Source organism: Euprymna scolopes, chromosome 36 (genome assembly GCF_053919585.1).
Source record: "Euprymna scolopes isolate OS-2025 chromosome 36, ASM5391958v1, whole genome shotgun sequence".
Taxonomy (NCBI): Eukaryota; Metazoa; Mollusca; class Cephalopoda; order Sepiida; family Sepiolidae; genus Euprymna; species Euprymna scolopes.
The window spans coordinates 17,777,380-17,800,743 of NC_136517.1; the positions used below are offsets into that span (position 1 = coordinate 17,777,380).

The window sequence follows — 23,364 nt, forward strand, 5'->3', positions numbered from 1 at the left end:
AACTTCTGCAGGTTAGTAAAGTCAGGGAAGCAGGAAACAGAGAGGGAATTCCAAAGTCTAGCAGTATGAAGGAATAAACTATCAAAGTAGAAGACTTTCCAGTATCTAGATCAACAGTAAAGGGGCGAGATTTTGCTGCTTGTCAGGTTAGTCAGGAGTATGTACGTTGAGGGGGGGGCACAAGTGTTATGAGTTCATCAGAACATGTTTCATTAAAGTATTTGCAAAACAGGCACGGCGATGGGACATTCCTGGTAGAAATTGTACAGACTCCTGGAACACCACAAAATAAATCAACATTTATTTTCATTGCTCATGCATATTTCTTTGTCTACAACCTTGACAACATGTGCTCGTTATTCATTATGATTCGGAGAGTAATGTATTCCTATTTGTAACCGGTTTTCATTTCCCATGTGTATTATGTGCAACACATTACATGTTTCAAAACAGCTAATGGAACATGTAATGAAAACAATTTTCTGTAAACCGTTTTTAAGTTTGTCTTTGACAAACTGTTCATCTGAGAATAAACGTGTAGATATATGTAAATCCATAGTAGTGAAACATGCACTAGGTGGTTGCATGTTTAGCAGGTTGCATAGTTACCAAGTTGCAACGCTTGTAAAGAACAGGCATGCTTTTTCTTTTTTTCTATAGAGGAATTACTGCCTATCAAGGCCCAAAGGCCACTCGAGAATAAGGATTAATGAGTGAATATTGTAATAAATGGTAATATTAGGAATTGGGTAGAAAATGATCATTTACGAGGACAGCTCACCAAAAATTTGTTTACATTGGATTTGAAAACGATCATAGTCATCTGGGAAATATCAAATATCTCTGATTTTCAGTTTGACCATCCAGAATTGGATTTGTCTATTTGAGAAACTAATGTTATTTCAGATACAGGGTTCTCTGCCGTGATTATTACACACGAGTTTTGCCAAAAATTATACTGGCAAAATATGGGAGACCTTCTAGGCTTTTTCATGTCCCTAGATAAAGCTGGCCATTATTTCGTGGTCTTTTCTGAGGTGATCATATATGGTATATATACATATATCACTGGGACCACCCCAGAAAGACCCCTTGGGATAATATATAATATATCCCAACAGATGAGTAGGAGAGGTTAGTTAGCCTTCTGAGCATCTTGCAGTCACTTGGGTTTGTGTGCCTCTATTAGAGAGACGGGCCCTTGGGCTCTAAACTATTGGACTGGTGCAAACTACAAATTCTCATCTACAAATCTTCTGTTCTGTGGAAGAAAGGGAATATCATTGTAACATCTTTCTAAAATAAACTTTTGTGATTTGTTTTAAACTGGAGTTGTGATTTTATTTTGAAGGAAAATTCTTTTGTTGCAACACTAACTGAGACTATACTGACACCGACTTATGTCAAAATTTAGCCACGACTTTGGACCAGCACAACGAGTGGATAATCATGACCAATTGCACGTCATAGAAGTATGACCTAAGGTCAATTGGATACTGCCTGAATCCAATCCGTTCTTCTGTATGCATTATAAATGGACCCGAGATAATCTCGTCAGCATCAGACAAAGCCAAACTCTTTGCCAAGAACTTTGCAGCTAATTCTAACCTTTGCGACCAAGGCTGCCAACCTCCAATATTTCCTCCTGTATCAGAAAACATGCTATGTGATATACAAATATCTGTACGTGATGTTGCCATGTTAATCAAAAACCTTGATTCCAGTAAAGCAACCGGCCCTGACGGTATTCCAATTATAGTACTCAAAAGACTTCAACCAGAACTTGCGCCTATCCTTACAAAACTGTTTAAACGTTGTCTTAAGAATTGCTTCCCGTCAACCTGGAAAATCTCATCAGTATGCCTTGTATTTAAGAATTCAGGTGATAGCTCATCTCCCTCACAGTACAGGCCAATAAGTCTCCTGTGCGTTATGAGTAAGTTGCTGGAATCTGTGTTAAATAGAGAAGTAATCAACCATCTTAGCAAAAGTAACCTTCTTAGTGACACGCAATATGGTTTCCGTTCTGCCAGATCTACAGCAGATGTGCTTACAGTTATATCTCATAGGATTAGCGAATCTCTCGATGGAGGCAACCTTTCTAGGGCAATTGCTCTTGACATATCAAAGGCCTCTGATAGAGTATGGCATAAAGGTTTACTTCACAAGATCTCCAGCTACGGTATAGCTGGAAATGTCTTCTCACTTATTAAATGATTTCTCTCTGATAGGTTCATAGGAGTAGTGGTTGATGAGCAGAAATCAGAAGCTCTTAGTATTAATGCTGGAGTCCCTCAGGGTCCATCCTGGGCCCAACTCTCTTCCTGATCTATATTAATGATCTTCCAAATCACATCCTTACATCATTCGTAGACATCTATGCTGATGACACTACTATGGTAGCACATCTAAGACAGTAAATGACCAAGTTCTCTCTGATGTTGAGCAAGTGGTACAATGGGGAAAGAGATGGCTTGTTACTTTTAATGCATCTAAAACCAAGCTTTTATCTTTACATCATCAACACTGAGCCCCATCTGGCATCAATTGAAATGAATGGCTCTCGTCTTCAGGAGGCCTCATGTTTTGACAAGCTTCTGGGCTTGACCTTTACTCCTGATCTGAAATGGAACACATATATTAAATCCGTTGCCAAGGCTGCTGGAAAAATGGTGGGATCTTTCTATCGATCCAGTAGATATCTCTATATATGCTGATACAATTCTCTATCTATATAAGAGCAAGGAACGTCCAAGGATGGAGTACTGTTGCCACATCTGGGCAGGAGCTGCTAGAAAGGACTTATCCTGTCTTGATAGAGTTCAAAATAGACTTTGTAGCCTAGTGGGGGATGTCCTTTTCTCTTCCCTGCAACCTCTTTCTCACAGAAGAGATGTTGCAAGTTTGTCTCTGCTTTATCGTTATTTTCATGGCAGGTGCTCAGCTGAGCTCCAATCTATAGTCCCCCCTAGCCAAACTTTCACAAGAAACACCAGTCTAGCAGAAAACACTATCACTAGTTTCTCCCACTCTTTATCTGTGCCTAAACCTAAGCGTAGATTCCATGAGGAAAGCTTCCTTCTTAGAACTGCACGCCTATGGAATTGTCTGCCGTTTTCCTGCTTTCCAGCTGACTACAATATGGTTGGCTTCAAGTCTAATGTAAACAAGTTTTTGAGGAGCTGTTCCATATAAGTTAACAAATTTACCGAATCTCCATTACTAACGGTTATTATATTATCCAATTAGCTACTGTACACTCTTTAACCCTTATCCTCGAGTGGCCCTTTGGCCTTGATAAGTGGTGATGCCTATGTAAAAAAAAAAGAAAATCTGACACATGGACAATAAAGATGAAATGTATCAGAACAGATACTACACTTGCTCCTAACAAAAATGACTAAAATTTGAGTTTAATAATATTTTAATATTAAAAAAAGAATAGAAAAAAAAATTATTTCGTTAATAAGTTTCTTTCGCTTTTGTTTTTTAAACCTGTAGAAAGTTCTGATAAATTTATAATAATGTAGAAATATACAGATTTCTAAGAAGAAAAACTAAACAGCAAGAAGATTTCTTTTAATATTTAGATTTTTTTTACCCCCCTCCCTCACTGGAATCGTATGTGTGAAACCAGAATATCACAATATTTCAGGGATATAACCTCCTTTTCAAGTGTTTCTATTTAAAAGTTTTATGTTACTCTCTGCCTCATATGTAGATAACTATTTTTTTTAATACGAACACTTAATCATATAATATAAACTAGAAAATCACAATATTTCGGAGATACAACCCCCTTTTCAAGTGTTTTTATTTTACATTTTTAATAAGACACACATAAATACGAATCAAAATAAAAAGAAATAATAATTTACATATAACACAGACAAGTGAACCACATTATTTAAATAAAAATATAGCAAGACAAAGAAAGCAAAGAAAAACTATTAGGAATAGAAAATAGATTTTTTTTTTGTTTTTAAAGTGTGAGAAAAAAAAAATGACAAAATAAAATTTCAGGTTTTCTTCATTAAAAAAAAAGAAGAAAAAAGATGAGTAAAAAGAATAAAAAAAGGAAAAAAGAACAAATCAACGTCAACAAGCTCATCCACTACACGGCCATTTTGGACGTGAATGCGAAACATAAATGAAATAGTTCCATCGTATGGAGTACAGGCGTACTCACATTGTTCTAACGGGTTAGTAAGGCCACTACTGCTCCAATCAAATAGCACAGGAGGAATATCAGCCTGAAAACAGGAAAGGAGAGACAAGATCTACAGTGACCAGTTGACCAGTCAAAGCTTCATGTATCCAAACATTGGGAATTATTTTTTTATGCATTTCTATCAAGAATCAAGAAAGAAGAAAAATTAAATTAAAAAAAAAAGTAATAAAGAAAGAGAAAAAGCATTTTAGTAAAAAAAAAAAAAAAAAAAAAAAAAAAAATTGTTTCAGAACCTCGTTTTACTTCTTGGATAAATTTTTGAAAATTAAATTGCATTTGCTTAAGTTATGGATCACAAATAAACCGTAATACTAGAATTCTACCATTACAATTTTAATTCAAGACAAAAATTAGGTGCTTGTCCAGAATTTCTCCTATATTAAAAGACAAAAATAAAATCTGCATGATGTACATACCTGTGGATGGAAAAGAAATATTGTATATTCCAAAAGTAATGTAAATTCATCAGGTAGTTCTTTTTTATATTAAAAAAATAAAATTGATGGCAAATTGAGGAGTGTCTATTTCGTTATGCCATTCTGAAAATTGTCTCAAAAAGCAAAGGAGATAATTCGAATTTGCAAGATTTTTAATTGTAATGCCCACGAATTCTCATTAATTGCTTTAAAATGTGATTTTTAGAATATAAAAAGTAACGTTTTAAATAGGGAAAACTCATTTTCCCCCAAGAAGTGAGTTGCACAAGACATGGCTTATTATGCTGTCTGCATGACTGAAAAAATCGGGTATGTTAACCATTTTAAACACAAAGACAATATACACAAGAGAAAAATTACTTTTTTGTTTCTTCAATAAAAATATCTATGTCCATAAAATCATGATGGCCGGATTTTCTTTCTTTTTTTTTTTTTTAATTGGATCTAAATAGCCTTTAGGCTTCCAAGTAAAACTTTTTTGACCAGCAAATTTCCAATTGTTATTGTTGTGCAATGTTATTAAGAATATAGTAACTGATTTGGCTACAGTTTATTTCAAAATTGACTTAGTTTAATCCAGACAATCTATATCATGAAAGATTTTTAACCAATTATTGAAAAAATAAATAAAGTAAAAAAAAAAAAAATCAAAATGAACAAGGGCAATAACTCATTTTTAAGTGAAGAATTTTCTTGCAAAAGAGAATAGAAAGTGAATATAGGGTTTACTTTTGACATCTGTGTAACTCACTTCCCTTATTTTGTTCTTTAGTCCTCATATTCTATGAGTGATGTTTTCTGACAAAGAGGGAAGAATTGCTGTTTTCTCGGTCAGAATCTATTCCATCTAACACTTATCAGCAAGTTTTTGACCCTGAAGTAGCATTTTTTAGCTCCTTACATCAAGTGGTTTCATGTCTCGTCTGGAGTGATTTTCATGAAAAAGATTAAAAACTACAACAATTTCAGTGTATCCCATGCAACACCAAGTAGGTACAAATAGATTTCTATAAAAATGTAAAACTTTCTTATTATCATCATCACAGATATCAATTTTATTATCACGCGGTGGTGCTGCTGCTGCTGGGTATATTACAGAAAAATTAAAAGAAAAAACAATGAATACTTGAAAATTGATTATTACATAGGAATTAGGATTCATTTACTGAAGGTAAAATTTAATATTTTCATTTATCTGTGAATAAAAATATTAAATTATTTTATTTAAAAAATGATGAATTTAATTTTTTTTGTTCCTTTTCAGTGCATAGGTACGTGTGATTGGATATTTGATTAGCTCTATATTTTTTTTCATTAAATGTTCCAAGTTGAGTTTGAAACATTCTAATAAAATTAAATCAGGCAGATTCTCCAAATTTTCCATCGATACATTCTCTCATACAAAATCAATATCTAAATAGCCAGTCAATTACGGAAATCCTTTACAAAAAAATAAAAACAGAAAAGAAAAAAGAAAACGATTGATTGTGTATTCTATCCAGCTTAGTAATTTTTTAAGTGCTCGCCTGTGGAACTCTATCCCATTTACCTGCTTTCCAGCTGACTACAATCTGATTGTGAACAAGTTCTTATTGAACCGTCCCCCTAAATAATCCCAGTTACAAGACTCCCACTAATGTTTACTACGCTAAAATCACAAAGACTAATGTATACCCATTAACCCTTATCCTCGAGTGACCTCTGGGCCTTGATAAGTGGTGACCCCCCCCCCTCCATATAAAAAAAAAAAAGAAATTTCCTGGGATTCTCTATCAATTTTCTTTGCATAATAAACATGTATGAATTAACCAATGAAATTAATCTGTGTCTACTACTTATAACTACTATACTATACTATATATATATATATATATATCTATATCTATCTATATATATATATATATATATATATATATATATATATATATATATATATATAAAAGAGTATTTAGGAAATATTGAAAGATTCTTTCTTTTTAAGCTTCCATTATGTTAGGAATCCCCTGAATGCCTTCCCTGCCCTCCTGTTATCTCCCTTCTATCTCATGTATTGATAATGTACCCTAAGCTAGATGTCACATTTCCCTATATCTGTAATCTCGCTCCTTCCTTCGCTTCTGATGAAAAGCATTAAGTTTCAAAATGCCTAGGTATAAAAAGAATTTATAACCCCTCCTCCCATAGACATTTTTAACTGGCAAATAAATTCATATATACCAATATATCTATAATTTTCTCATATATCGGTACTTGTGCATTTAATGAACTGGACGTAACTCAGCATTTGCTCGGCTTTGTCCGACGCATGACGTCAACAGCTCGGGTTTTGCTGCTGTCTGACGAAAAATCAAAATGCTGCGCGCTTAGTTTCAACTCGGCGCGCGCGTGTCTAGCAGCAGACGAGAATTCCGATATGGGCGTTCGAGATGGCGGCGACTAGGAATCTCCAGCGCGAATGTAGGTTGCGGTCACGCCACAATTGTGGACTGGAAGAATTTCCTGCGAGATATAATATGCCAGAATTACTTTTTCAGGAATCCCTAGCAGATAGGAGGCCCAGCAGGCCATACGGTCGAAATCGACGAGTCTGTCTTCTTCAACCGCTGTCGGCAGATGTCTAACACCGGTCTGGGTCCTCGGTGTAGACGCCGACTCCGCCGAAAAGGAGTTTTTTTTTTTTTGTTTTTTTTGGTTAATGTAGCAAATAAGAATGCCGAAACCCTCCTTCCACTAATAAGAAAATAAATTCTGCCGGGGACTATGCACGGTCGTATCAGACTGTTGGAGCAAAGTAGGAGGTGAACCAACCACCACAGCCTTAATTTTGTAGATCCCATAAGAAAAAAGAAAAGTTTTGTTCCTTTCCTTACGATTTTTTTCTTTTTTGTATGTAAATTGATGAAAAAAAAAAAAAAAAGGTTCATAACAATTACTCACTATTATTTGTTAAATAAAAATTGATCCCACAAATATCATTTTTGTTGGTCATTTTACGTAAATATTTACGTAAATATTTGAAAAAAAAAAAGCCCCAAAAAACAAAAAAAAAACAAAAACGTTTCATTAAAAAAAAAAAAAAATAATTACTATTATTTGTTTAAAAAAATGTTTTATATGTATTTATTTTGCAAACAGAAAACAGCGGGGGGGGGGGGGGCAGTTGGAGAATTTTTTTTTCTTAAAATAAAAAGGATATGGTGGAAGGAAAATGTTGATAAAATGAAATTAAAATTTTTTAAAGTTCGCAAAATTATAAGAAAATAAAAAGTTCTTATTATAGAGTATAATGGCACTATTCCAAGAAAAACAAAATTATTGGGTTCACCGTCCACGAGGAGACATTGTTTTCTAGCACCATATTTAATTAATAACATATATATTAGCAGACTGCCCAGCATTGCCCGGTCATGAAATATGCATAAATATCATATTTTAATTCATACAGAAACTGAGACATGTGCATGTGAGTATTATGTTTTTTCTAAACAGTTCAATTCTTGTAAAAAAAAAAATAAAAAAAAAATACTTCAGCCAAAACCTAAAACAGCAAGTCAAGTACGATAACCATTAGGCCAACTTGACACACCCTTTAAAAGGTGTTTTCAAACCTACTTATTCTTAACATAAGGAGTCTCTGATGTGAACGATTCACGCATGTGCAGTCCCGAAACAGCTGACAATCAGATAAAAATCTGATGATTCCCGCATACCAATTTTTCAATTTTGACATCTTAGCAACCCCCCCCCCTCCGATGAAAACTGATTAAAAAGTTTTCCACATGTCTGAATACCCTATATACCAAATTTCAACTCAGTTGATGAAAAATTTGTTGAGTATATAGGTTGAGAATTGTCCTCACACACACACACATTCTCACTTTTCTATTAAATATGTATGTACATCATTGATATGTTTTCTCCAAACAAATTTAAATTCATCATACTTAGATCACTATTCATAATATGACACTACATTGTCTTATATTCTGACTAGCGGGGATGCCCAGCATTGCTCGGGTGTTTAGGTGGTGTAGTAAGGACCTTCTGGGAAGGAGTCGGAGTCAAAACAACAGTAGCAGGGGTGCCCGGTTGTGTGTAGGTGGTGTAGAAAGAAACCTCGGGGGTGGGGTGGGGTGGGGTGGAGGTGTAAACAAAAAGTGGTAGTAGCAGAGAGGGGGGTCAAAATAACAGTAGACAGGTGTTTTAAAAAAAAAAAAAGTAATAGTAGGCAGGCAGGCTCGAATTCGTGATGCGAAGGAGAAAAAAATAGGTTAAAAAAACAAACAAAAAAAACATGACGTCTTAGCCGATGTCTCCATCATCCGACCGGAAGTTTGGAACATTGAAATTAAGCATAACAATCGAAAAGAAGATGATAACTTGCTAAAATGTTGGCAAAAAAAGTGACCCCTCCTTGTACAAAACTGCTCAGTTGAGGGTGAAGGAATGAATGTTTTTGGCCAATTTTTCAATATTTGTCATCCAAGGATAGAGCTTTAAAACGATACCAATTTTGTCAGGATTCATCGCCTCTGTTGAAAGTTTTTGCGAGACATACAAACACACATCTTGCCCTTTATATATCATATATTAGATAAAGCGTATGTATAACAGTTGAATGAAAAAGTTGAATAGATCTTTGTAGTTTTTGTCCCTTTTATCTCATACCGCTGGATTTATTTTATCCTTTGTCATATATTTCTTTTTTGCTGGTGGTGGTAGTGGCGGGATAAGAATAACATCCAAGATGAAAACAGCCGTTCAAATAATCCAAATTATCAATCCTCATCTAAAAGATTCAGAAACAAAATTTCTAGATGTATTTAAAAAAAAAAATCTACTTATTTCCACAACCAGTGACAAACATAAATTTAGTACAAACTAATGTACAACGTACCAACGTTGACCCAACAGGCCATGCAGAATAAAAAAATAAAAATAAAATAAAATGGCATGATTCCATTTCTGTTTGATGAAAACCGGCTTTCTTTTTTTTGTTGCAGACCATCTACTAGTTAGCCACTTGTGTACAACTCCCAAGAACGATAGGCGCCTTCTATCATGTCTGAAAGTGACACCATTCAACGAGTGAGATCTGAGATGAGCCGCTGTACAACTCATGCTCTCTACCGATCCAAGTTATGATAGCAGGACCATTGCCAGCACTCTAAAAATGCATTACTGGATTGCCACAAATAACAGGGACATGCTCAAGGTGATGAAAAAGTTTCCAGCCATGGTTATGGTCTTTGGTGTGGTTTCAAGTGAGGGCCACATCATGCCACCTCACATCTTCAGTCAGCTTGAAAGTCAACACCAAAGTGTACCTGGATGTGCTGAAGAGTGTGGTGATCCCCTGGTGCAATCAGGTGGCCATTGGCAGACCCTGGGTGTGGCAGCAGGACTCAGCGTTGGCCCACAAGTCCAAAGACACCCAGGATTGGCTTCAGAAGGAGTGCTACGACTTTGTATTCTTCTCTCACTGGTTCAACCTGAACCTGCTGGACTATTTCGTTAGGTCATATGTTGAGAACATCAACATAACCTCCTACAACACCAAAGTCAGCCAGATTGCTGCCATCCACAGAGTATTACCAAGCTCCCGCCAACACTTTTGGAAAAGGCATGTTTCCAGTTCCAGACCCGTATAGAGGCAGTGATTGAAAGTAGCTACATTGAATAGATCTCAGCTCTACTGATATGAGAATTACTAAGTCTAAGTTATATCAAGTGGCTTCATGACTTGACTGAAGCGATTTCTATTTAAAAATAATGTTTGTGCAAATTTTTTTAAAAATTCAAGATGTAATTGTTAAGAAAAGGGCAAACAAATGAATAGACAAATGATTTGGTGGCTATTTTATCCCTATAATGGCCCCTGGGGGAGTAACGGGAGTTATCCTGGAAAATCTGTTATGGTAAAAATTAACTTTCATCATGACTAATGTTTGTGTAAAATTTCGAAAAAAAAAAAAAAAAAAAAATCCAAAAGGTGTGATTATTGAAAAAAGTGCAAACAAGTGAACGGATAATTTGGGGGCAATTTTACTCCTATAATGCCCCCTAGGGAGGCAGCCAGAGTTATCCTGGAAAATCCGTTCTGGCAAAAATTTACTTTCATCATGACTAATGTTTGTACAAAATTTTGAAAAAATTCAAGACGTGGTTATTGATTGAACAGACAAACGTGAGTGTACTACTAAGTACAATTCCTCCTTTGTTGGAGGACCCAAAAATGTATATAAATAAATTAACCACTGTTACTTCCGTTGAATTCACTCATTTTGGTAGAAGGTGCAGACAACTTCAAGACGTCAATGTCATTAACTGGAGGAATATTTTGAAGAATAAAAATCAATAAGAAAGATTTTTGAGACACCATCATTGGATAATTCAGTGAAGTTCTTATTTATAACGCCTCTCCACAGGACAGTTAGACACCAGAGTCATTTTTTAATGTGGAGGAAAAGTTGCGATGTAAAAACAATTTCATTTGGTATAATGTTCGTTTTAATAAATCCTTTTTTTTTTTTTTTTTTTTTTTACTTACCTTCACACAGTTTCTTTTTTTGACCAATGTAAAACTAACATGAGTGCTGCGATGTCTTTTGTGTCCGTATCAAAACTAAGGCAGCACAAGACGCTCACTATATGTAACGTCTAACTGCATGAAGCATAGAGAATAAGATTCATGAAGTTATTCTGGAGATCAAAATCGTGATGCTTTTGTGCTACCATAGTTTCAACAACATAGTGGCACACACAATCTTATGTAATAAGCAAAATTAGATTGATTAACAATACTATGATAGGATTGTAAATGAAGAGTCAATGGACAGAATTTGAATACTTAGGACAGCTTGACAGATATTTGTGGCGTTAGATTTGAAAACTACAATATAGTATTCATTGTGCTACACAGATGGGAAGTTCTTGGAAAGAATCTTTGTTTATAGAAATATCAAAATAACTTTTTTTTAACGTTACTCATATTTCATAAAATAAATAAAAAATAAAGTCCACTGTCAGAAAAAAAAAAAAATGGTGGCTAGAGATTACAGCAAATGCTTGAAAAGGGAATGTTGTTTGGATCGAGAACAAAAATGGAAATAGAGAAAAGAAAACCAGTGTCGGTGTAAAAATTAGAAATCCAGAGATATAAAGATGAAAGCAGTGATGTTTTTTTGTTTTTTTTAATTTAAAGTATTTGCTTAGAATATGATAAACGTTAAAATTTTGTTATAATAAATAAAAAGAGAGCTTCGCCACCTAATTGAGAACAGAACTTCTGTCCTGGGACAGTTGCTCTGTCATGTCAACAATCGTATGAATTAGCAAGTTATATTCAAGTAGTTGCTGAAGGAGTCATCACGGTTGTATTCTCCTTGCTGCGAATTCATTCTCCTCCATCTACAGCACCTGGTATTTTTTAAATGAGCACTCATTTGGTAATAACTTTGATGATCTAATGAAAACCAGTGTGTCAAGGTGATTATGTTGTACTTTGATGATACGAATAGCATGTTTTAGTGCAAATGTCTCGTGAAATACGAAAGGAGTGGGGGGGGGGTGATAAATGAAAAATAAAAGAAAAAAAAGGAAAGAATAGAATAAAAATGGTCAAAAATGAAAAGAAAACTTTCAATTTAAAAAATAAAAAAAGAAACAATAAAAGAATAAAAAAAACGGTAAAAAATATAAAAGGAAATTTAAAAATTTTAAAATAAAAACGGAAACAATAAAAGGAAAAAAGAAACAATAGAAAGAAAAGAAAGCAAAAATAAAAGTAAAATAAAAACGAAAAAATAATGAAGGAAAAAAATTGCAAAACAATAAAAGGAAAAATAAAATGAAAAAAGTCAAAAATATAAAAGGAAATTTAAAAATAAAAAAGTTAAAAGGAAAATAGAAAAAAAAACAATAAAAAGGAGAAAAAAAATGTAAAAAGAATTTACGAAAAGTGAAAATGGAATTAATGAAAATTTGGCTACCTATGTAAAATCTTTAATCATCAAACTACAAACCTTCTTTCTAGTTTTTCTGTTAGAACTTAAATGTGCAGCAGAATTTAATGCGTTAAAGCAAAGGCAATAAGAAAACTTGAGTTATTTTTAAAATTTTTTTTTTTCGTTTTACACACGAAAAAGTTATAAACAGAACAAGTACATGTAAAAATAAAAGCAGATTAAAACGCTTAGAGTTAATAAAAGGTGAAAGCCGCTCATAATAATTAAAAAAAAATGTGGGTGGAGGTTTGCGATGAAACAAAGCCACACCGGGACGCTGTGTTTGATGTGTTGTCTATGCTGAATTAAAAAAAAAAAATATCACACACACACACACACAAGAAAGAAATATAAGCTGTGGCATGTAAAGTGCATTATGCACGGGTGGCTACCATGAATTGCATTTAAAAAGCAACACCAGTGGCGACTCGTGACTTTAGGCTGTGGGGGGTGCGGATTCTGAAAATGCAGAAATTCAGAGAATTTTTTTTGTTTACTTTCATATGTTAGGGTTAAGAAACAAAAACTTAAGTGTTTACCGATTTTCTCAGATCTAAAGTAAAAAAAAAAAAAAAAAAAAATCGAAAGTAAAAGAAAAAGGATTAATTTTAAAAAAATAAATATTAAAAAAAGAAAAAAAAAGAAATATTTTTCTTTCTTCTACTTAAAAAATTTTTTTTCAGAAATATTTTCTCTTCATTTTAATATTTTTACTAAAGGTTTTATTTTTTATTTTATTTATTTTTTATTTTATTTATTTTTTGGTAAAATGTTATATTCTCAGATTTACCTTCACGCACAAATAAATTTTCTAATTTTTTTTATTTATTTAAAACATATTTGTAAAACACAAGAATTGCTTTTTAAAAAGTTAAAATAATTTTTTTTCAAAATGAATAAATAAAATACTAAAGTTTAAAAACATTAATAAATTGTCCAATTTTACTCTAAATAAAAATCAATTCTATTTAAAAAAAAAAAAATTTTTTCAAGCTTTATTTAAATATTATTAATCAACAGTATGTAGTAACCATATCAATTAATAAATTCAAGTAAGAGATGCTGCAGGTCCACAGCACCTAAAGACGAGCCGCCACTGAGCAACACTTATAAATGCAGCAGTGAAAAGATGAAACTAGTTAGTGTAGAATAGTGGCACTACAAAGGTTTAAATGGCAAATTACGGGTGAGTAATCTTTTTTACAAAAGATAAAGATATCAGCGTTTAACTTAAAGGTTGAATTGTCTTGGATAAAAAAAAATAGGGTGAGGGAAGCATTTAAAACAGCACCAATATTTCTTATTCTTATAAAGGCTTGGTCTTTAAATTGTATCAGTAATTTAATTTCTATATATAAATTATCATTTAAAAAAAACCCTGACCGTTGACTTTGTATATTATATAACTGGAAGATTTATTTTTTAATTCATTTCATGCAGTGTTATTTTTTATAAAAAGTTGAGGAACCTATCTACTCTTATATAAAAGTCACTTTGTGTGTGTGTGTGTGTGTGTGTGTGTGTGTGTGTGTGTGTGTGTGTGTTCCTTCATCATAGGTTCTGAAACAGCCGAGTCTATCTTTTGCAAATTTCACACAAAGCTAATTTATATGCCTGGCAGTGTTCTTAGATATGTCTTGTACAGAAATTCATTTGATAAGCATCAAAAATTATAATAAAAAAAGCTCTTCTCTCTTAAAGATAAAAAAAAAAAATCATTTTTATCAGGGATATATTTTATGTTACACCAGCAAAGGGAGTTAATAAAATTTCAGCAAATCATTTTTTCTTACAAAAAAAAAAAAAAAAAAAAAAAAAAAAAAATAGATTTATTATAATCTGGAAATATAACTTAGTGGTAGAGCATTCGACTACAGATCGAATGATCCCTTGTTCAAGCCCGGGTGTACCCCATCATTTTATTTTAATTTTTTCTTATTAGTAAGTTCAATTTATGATAAAAGAAGAGGTACCAATTAAAATTGCTGCAAATCATTTCTTCTATAATACATACATACACAATCAGCATAAATTTTTTATGTTTAAGCCTGTTGCATGACTGGGCAACACCAGGTTGCCAGCTAATTGACAATATTATTTACAATTCTTTGATTGGTTTCGCCATCCAATTGAAATCAGACTTCGGATACTCCTCACTCTCAGGTCTCATTTAAGTGTCTTGTATGAAACTCAGAAACTATCATGAAATTTTTAACCCAATTCTTGACTGTTCATAATTCCATTCTCCAAACCTTGTGATATTTCTTTCAGTTAACTTGTTAGATTGCCTTTGCTTAGGATTGAACTCGGAATGTGAAGATAACTTGCACATTTTAAACAATATCCTATTTGTTTTCATCATGTAGCGTCCGAAAATGTAAATGATATCGAATTTATTTTATCGACATAAATATAAAGTTTTGTTGATGAACAATTATCATCATCATATTTGTTTTAACATCTGTTTGACATGCTGGCATGTATTGGACCACTATTAAAAATTAACTTTCAAACTAACCTAACAATGAAATTTATATATATATATATATATATATATATATACACACACACACACACTAGCAGTTCAACCCGGATTTGCTCAACCCCTATGTACTGTTAATAACTTTATGTGCATATGTATATATATTAAAAAATTTGACTCATGTCTAGGTAACCTACATCTAAAATTTCAAATGTTTAGACCCAAAATTGGCAGAGGAGTTTGGTAGAGTCTGCAAAGGTCAACTCTTTCAACTTTGACCTCTTGGCAGCCAAATTTTCGCCCAAAACTAAAAAGCTTGCTGCATGTCTGAATACACTTTATATAAAATTTCAAATGTTTAAGCCCAAAATTGGCTGAATAGTTTGCTAGAGACCAGAAAGGTCAAATCTTTTGAATTTTGACCCCTTGACAGCCAAATTTTCGGCCAAAAACAGATTAAAAAGCTTGCCCTATGTCAGAATACACTTTATGTAAAATTTCAGATGTTTAGACCCAAAATTGGCTGAGAGGTCATTTTTTTTTTTTTAACTTTGACCCCAATTTTGACCACTTAACATTTACTGTTTTGGGCTCAAATCAAGTTAAAAAGTTTGATCCATGTCCAAGGAACCTACATCTAAAATTTCAAGAGTTTAGACCCAAAATTAGTGGAGGAGTTTGGTAGAATTTTCAAAAGTCAAATTGGACTTTGACACCTTGAGAGCTAAATCTCTGGCCGAAAAGTGATTAAAAAGATTTTCCCAAATTTCAGTACCCCTTATTGAAAATCAGGAGTCTGTAGACTGAAAATTGACAGAGTAATTTGATATGGAAATGTACACACACACACACACACACACACACACAATTTCACTATATATATATATATATATATATATATATATATACACATACATACACACACTCAGAGTAGCATTCATACGTGTGAGTGTGTAAAACTCTCTTAGAGCCAACACACCTGAACCGCTCATGACCAAAACTGGCATGATGATGGTCCCCCACCTAGAGATGGCGCACACCCTTTTTCAAGGTTAAGGTCAAAGATCAAGGTCATAGCCTATGTATATATACTCTCCTACAGTCCACACCTATGGACTGATCATGACCAAACCTGACATGATGGTCTCCAACCACACTATTTTCAAAGGTTAAGGTCATATTTGGTGCAGCTCTTACTAAACTCCCCCACCTAGAGATGGTTCACATCAAGTTGGGGTTTGCCATCATCCTGGGGGTCGCCACCATAGCGCTGGCCAACTTTGTTGCGAATTCGAATCAGATCACCATCCTCCACTCCCATCCCCTACTATAGGCGAAAATTTATTTAAGTAATAATTTCTCTTACAACATCCACTTACTGTAAAGGTGCCCACGAAGCTGGTACCAAAACGTACGGCAAAATCCCGTGCGAACCGCGGGTATTTTTCCTAGTAGATTAATAAATTTAAAGAAAACGCTTTTAGAAAAACAGGAAATCTGATCAAAGCAAGAATATTAAAAGAATTATATTGGTATTTTACCTACCTACTTAGCTAGCTACTTTCCCATCAAGGTATGATACAACGTTAGCGTATATAGGGGAGCTATCAGTGCTGGTACATGCAAAGATGGATTTAAATCTCATAATAGCCTATGTATATATACTCTCCTACAGCTCACACCATTGGACCGATCATGACTAAACCTGACATGTAAAAAAAAAAATGAATAAGATCTGGAAATCCAATCTTGCTCGCAAATTCAAAATCCAAGTTTTCCGCATACTTATTGAGCCAATCTTACTCTAGGAATCTGAAACTTGGACTCTTTCAGCAAAACAGTGACATTTGGATGGATGTTACACACGTCTTTTGAGAAGAGTACTCAATCTCACATGGCGAAACCACCCCTAACCCTAACCCTAACCCTAACCCAACTCTAGAAATGATATATGGAGACTTACCGAGAGTATGAACCTCGGTTTGTAAAAGACATGTTTAGTTTGCTGAGCATTGTGCACGTGCCACAGATGAACTTGTTTCATAATTTGTACTGTGGAGGCAACCATCATCTCATAATTGATGCCGAAAGTTAACTTTTCCAGATAGGATACGAAATGGATTTATCTCCAAGATCTTTTGGGTGCTATGAGAGATAGGGAACACTGGAAGGGTATAGGGAGTTCAATCTCGGCAGAGGTCACAAGATGATGAGCTGATGAAGAAAATAACTTTAGTTAATTCATCATTTTCGTACATTTGTGAATGTCATATGCCTCAAGTTTTGACCTTAGCGCAATGCTGCTCAAGAGAAACAGCATTCTGTGTTTTGACTGATGAATTCTATTTATTTATATTGAACTATTACTAGCAAGGCTATCTGACATTGCCCAAGGTAAAGGTGTGATCTATTTTTGTCAAAATGTCTCTCTCATTTCCTTTCTTTACCCCCGAACATTTCTCCAGCCCTCTACCTAATCCGCTCCTTATCCTCCGCTCAGCTCATTTCTACCTAGCTGAATGGATACACCTTCCTCTACTTTATATAATAAATTCCACAAGGAATGAGTTGGTATTTTCTTTTCAAATGAGTACATCCTAATATTGAAAATAGATTTAAAAAAAAAAAACAACAAAAAAACCCGACCCAATAATGTCTTAAATTTTAGGTACTATTCATCCGGGGCAATGCCAATCAAGAATATACCAACTTTGTGAATATATATAGTTTTTTTTAGTATTTTTACTTTTAACTGGACATACAAACATACACACAAAGAACTTGGATGCCTTCTAGACACTGTCCATGAGCGTCTAAGGTCTCTCTGTACAGGAGTTTGTCAGGATAACCTGGCATGAGGATACTTTTCCCTAGAAAAAAGATAAATACTCCTTCAGTTTTTGACAAAACTATGGAGACTCACTGTAAGGGTGTCTGCGCACAAAATTTTTGTGGCAGGAGTTGCGCAATCTCCAACCGCACCTCTCCTGAGTCGACATTGTTAAATACCAGTAGCAAGTGGAATGTCTGTGGATGAATGGAAACAAATGCCGAAATAAATGGAGAGCACATACAGTACCTAGAATTTCCAAAAGGTCACCCATCTGGTATTAACCAGGCTCAGCATTGCTTAACTTTGGTGATCTGACAAGAACTGGTGTATCAATGTGATTATGCTATATACCCTGTGCCCTACAGGTGTGTCAACGCGATCATGCTGTATACATTATGCCCTAGAAGTAAACCCTGACTAAATATTCAAAATTATTTACGACGCAAATAAGATCTCCTCGGTATGGCTAATCTACACTGGCTTTCACGAGGAATGGTGCACCTTCTTCAAGTGATGTTTTCCTCAAGTAGCAACACGAAGCTGGACACTCCACCAGACTAGATGAATTCTTGTCCTGGAATCAAGTAAGACCAAGAAACCACAAGAGAGATATACTATAACAGGAGAGCTTTAATGGAATATTTGAACATCTATGTATCTCATGTAGAGATCAAGTGTTAGTTCCAATAAATGGGGCCCCTGGATTTCTGAGAATTTTGACTTGAGTAAAATGAAACCAAATTTTACTTATATAATTAGGCTATCCTTTTAAATGACTTAACTGCAGTTTTAAACTTTTAGGAATAAGTTATTTCTTTCAGCCATTTAATTTTTTTTTTCTTATTAAGATGTCATCACGAATCAAGGCCCAAAAGCTCTCAAGGATAAGAATGGTTAAATGAGTGTTAAATAGACGGTGAGACAACACTGGTGATTTGTAACGATGGTGATGATTGGGCAGAATTTAATTATTTAAGGTGGTTCAACAAGAATTTGTTTACACTGAACTTGAAAATGATCATGTTGTAGTCAGCTGGGAAACAGCCCTGCAGAATTGTGTTCCACAGATTAGCAGTTCTATGAAAAGACTGCTGCAAGGAAAGTGGGCGCTCTCTAACGTGCTAAAAAGGCTACTCACATCTGAGAGTATCCTGTAACTCTACAAGGCCAGTTTGCCCATGCATGCAGTATTGTCACCACATCTGGACTAGTGCATCTGTCACTAGTCTCTTGCTCTTAGACACGGTTCAGAAAAGAGTCGCCAACCTAATAGGTCCTGAACCACCAACTAAACTCCAACCTCTGTCCCATCGTTGAAACGTGGCATCCTTGTGCCTGTTTTACAAATATTTCAATGGCAAGTGCTCTGATGAATTCCAGGCACTAATACCCCCTCGATGACAATACCCTCGACAAACAGCAAAATCCCTCCCCTATACTGTAGGGATCCTTAGATGCCATAAAACCTTCTACTCAAATAGCTTTTTTCCTTGGACTGCTGCACTCTGGAATTCTCTACTGGGCCCTTGCTTTTCTGACTGTACTGACATGCAGAAATTCAAGTATAATGTAAACAGACATCTCGCTGCTCAACTCCCTAAATAGTATCCATGCAAATCTGGTACCAAATAGTAGCCCCTTATGACTAAGTGGCTCTGTGCCTTGTTTGAATTAAAAAAAAAAAAAAATTTGCTCATGGAAGCTGTTTAGTTTTAGCTAGAGAGAGAGAGAGAGAGAGAGAGAAAGGGAAACTATTTACATTGATTTCAATGAGACGAGTTTTTGTTGTGAATGTTTTTTTCCTTGCCATGAAACCAACAATAGAGTAAAGGAAGACTAACAGTGTCTCTTCTGTGAGACAAAGGTAGTAAGGAGAGAGGAGCATCATCCACTAGATTTCACAGCGGATTTTGTACTCTGTCAAGACAGAGTAAGAAAACGCAAATTCATACGACCATTTTGATTCTCTTGTTGGTGCTGGTTTTCCCGACTTCTTTCTAGAACCAGTTACTTAGTGGTAAGAGACCATGTGAAGGTTTCCAGCAACTGTACATGAAAGTAGTGCTATGAAACTGACAAAATTCGAACCTGTTAGCTCTAGGCCCTCAATCCACTTTACCATCCATGTGATGATTTTTTTTTTTTTTTTTTTAAAATACTAATGCATGTTCATTTATCAAGGCCAAAGGTCACTCGAGGATAAAAGTTAATAAGGTTGCTATTTGGATGAACAATATTATGAGAGGATTGGAAGTGATTTGTGGAATAGGTCGAATTTGACTAAGAACAGCTCAACAAATATTTGTTGACATTGACTTGAAAACGACTATGTTGTAGTCTCCTGGGAAGTAACCCAACAGTATTGTGTTCCATAGACGGGAAGTTCATGAAAAGAAATTCTTCTAATGAACGTTCGGCTCGGTTTTAGATGCACAGAGAAAGAAACTCGTGATGTGTAAATCAGATGCGTTTAACATTTACTGATTGGGTTTTACATCTGGATTTTTCTTACGGATGTAAGATGTCAACTATTCACAGTGAAAGGAGTTGATACCATTCAACTTTTTTAGCAGTTCTGTTTCGTGTTAGATATTTATTGAAGATCAATTCATGTTTTTCTCATTCTATTGACATAAATTTCTACAGGTTGACAATCCTATTTACTTTATTCGTTGACCAGCATTTTTTTTTTTATCCCCCATGAAAATATTGTATTTTTTCTTTTTCATTATTTTTTTTTTATTTATTGTTTTTTTTTTTTTTTTTTTTTTACAAAAGAGTCGCCATTTATCAAGGCCCGGAGGCCATTCGAGGATAAAAGTTACTGAGTACACAGTAGTCAATGGGAAAATATCCTAGTAATCGTTAGTAGCAGAAATTTGGTAAATTGGATTACTTAAGGGGAACGGCTCATCAAGAACTTGTTCGCGTTGGACTTGAAGATGACCATATTGTAGTCAGTTGGAAAACAGGGAAACGAAACAGAGTTCCACAGATGTGCAGTTCTAAGAAAGGAGATTTGTTCATAAAATCTATATATATAGGTTTAGGCACAGAAAAAGGGTGTGGGAAATTTTTGATAGTGGTTTCAACAAGAGGAGTATTTTTCGTGAAAGTTAGGCCAGGGGGAACCATAGATTGGAGCTCAGATGAGCACTTGCCATGAAAATAATGATAAAGCAGAAACGAACTCGCAACATCTTTTCTGTGGGAAAGAGATTGTAGGGAAGAGAAAAGGACATCCTCCTCTAGGCTACAAAGTCTATTTTAAACTCTGTCATGGCAGGATAAGTTTTCTAATAGCTCCTGCTCAGATGTGGCAACAGTACTCCATCCTTGGACGTACTTAGCTCTTATACGGGTAGAGAACTATTTCGACTGTTAAGATATATCTATTTTAATTATTTCAACTATTTGTTCAAATTATTCATTTTATTATAGTACTAGCGAGGGATACCCGGCGTTGCCCAGGTGTTTGGAGGTGTGTGTGGTTTTGGGTAAATCAAATCTCCGGAGGGGGGGGGGTTAAAATAATAAAAAAAATGTTTTGGTAGGTAAGTATGAGGATCGAACCCGAACCCGAACCCTTGAGGCAAAGTTGTAAATTAAAGTATGAAAAAAAAAATGTGCAACGTTAACCATTGCGCCACCGCGAGATGCTAACGGAAATACGTTTGAATTTATTTAATTACTTAAATTAGCAGGTGCACGTTTTAATAACTTAATGAGGTCAACTTTTGACTGTGGGGTAGCATTTCATTTAGTGCGGGAATGCTTCCCCCCCACCAAGACGTTGGGGGTAGGGGAAAACATTATAGGAAAAGGCCTAACCTACATGCGGCGAGCGAAAACTGTTGAATATTTATCTTCCCGAAGTCGAGCAAATTAAATAGACAGGCGAGCTCTGTTGTTAATTCTGAGATATTACGATTTACATGTGATATAAAAAGTTTTAAAATGTTGTGAAGCGACCGACCGCTTCTCTGAAAAAAGCCTTTCTTGGACATACACAAAAAGCGAACATACATTTTCGCTTTTATATATATAGATTACATTTTAATTATTTTTTTTAAAAGAATATTATTGTTGAATTATATATAGAAAAAAGATTTAAAATTATTTCTTGTTACATATGAATTACTACCTTGTAAATCTCGTAAATCGGATTCATTAGTTCAAGGATTATTCAATTATTCTCGTAGACCAAGATTAGACCAAAATTAGAAAAGAAGTTAACAAATTTTTTTTATAAATGCATAATTTTGTTTAAATGCTGATTATTAAAAATGAACAAATATTTATGGAAAATAAATGTCAAGATTGTATGAAAAAAAAAATAAATAAATAAAATAAATTACTAAAAAAAATAAGTAATTATAAGTTTTTCGTGTAGACCACCTGAAAGCATTCCTTGGAATATAAATATCGATTCTAATTTGGCCAAGAACTTATTTAACTCTTTTTGCAAGATGAAAAAAGTGTGTATAGAATATTAAATAATAATAATAATAATAATAATAATAATGCCCCCCCCCTTTGTGTGAGTATCCCCATAAACTGGCACCACACCAAATAAGTGAGGAGGGTCAAGGGAAGATCGAGGAGAGAAGGCACTAGCTAGACCTCTGATGGATGAGTGCAAAGAAGATTGGGGCCTTGGGGAGGCTTATTGTCACCCAAATTCCAGTGAAGATCAATGGTTGCTGCCAACAAGAAATTAATGGTAAGTGGCTGCTGCAACAATGCGGTAAAGGTTATTGAAAGTGGTGGAGAATATTGGAAATCTGAGGAGACTTGTTGTCACTCAGACTCCAAATAACACCACAAGTTGTTTTCAAAGAGAAATCTTTGATGACTTGTGTGACTACTCCTAGTGAGTAAAATAATAATGATAATAATAATAATAATAATAATAATAATAATAACTTGCAGAACGCATGGAAATTCCGATAGTTGAAAACTGTTAAGACACATCATAAATAAAAGTAATAAAAAATAAAATAAAACAAATAACGAATTTAAAACAATTTCTTTTTAGCAAATTCCTTTTTAACCTTTCAAAGCTAAAAAGAATTGATTTAAAAAAGAATTTTTTTTTCTATGAAAATTCAACACACAACACTTTTTTCTGAATAAATTTTCTTTTATATAAATTATCAAGGAGCAGATGTCAATTTACTTGCATATATTTTAAAAAGAAAGTATAATATAAAAAAAAACATGACTTTTTTTCCAATTATAAAATAAAATAGCCAATTTGAAATCGTAAATAGACAGCCATGTTTTTTTTGGGGGGGGGGAACTTTTTGGAGAGGAAATGGTTTTAATGATTTATAACTTATAAAAAGCGACTATAAAGGGAGGTAATTCGTTTC

At 34.2% G+C, this 23,364-nt stretch overlaps 1 protein-coding gene across 7 annotated transcripts in view; it reads right to left on the minus strand.

Moving 5' to 3' along the window:
* LOC145260367 (uncharacterized) overlaps positions 1 to 23,364 on the minus strand; it is a 341,973-nt gene that overhangs the window by 33,571 nt on the left and 285,038 nt on the right. For 5 of the 7 annotated variants that reach the window (XR_013864279.1, XM_080118301.1, XM_080118304.1 and 2 more), the window contains one exon: positions 4,190 to 4,253. The exons of the other annotated variants lie outside the window; for them this stretch is intronic. Coding sequence is in view for 4 of the 5 variants with exons in the window: in XM_080118301.1 (XP_079974427.1) it covers positions 4,190 to 4,253 (64 nt within the window). In the remaining variant the exon portion in view is untranslated. The remainder of the gene's footprint in view (positions 1 to 4,189; positions 4,254 to 23,364) is intronic. 7 annotated transcript variants of the gene reach the window in all.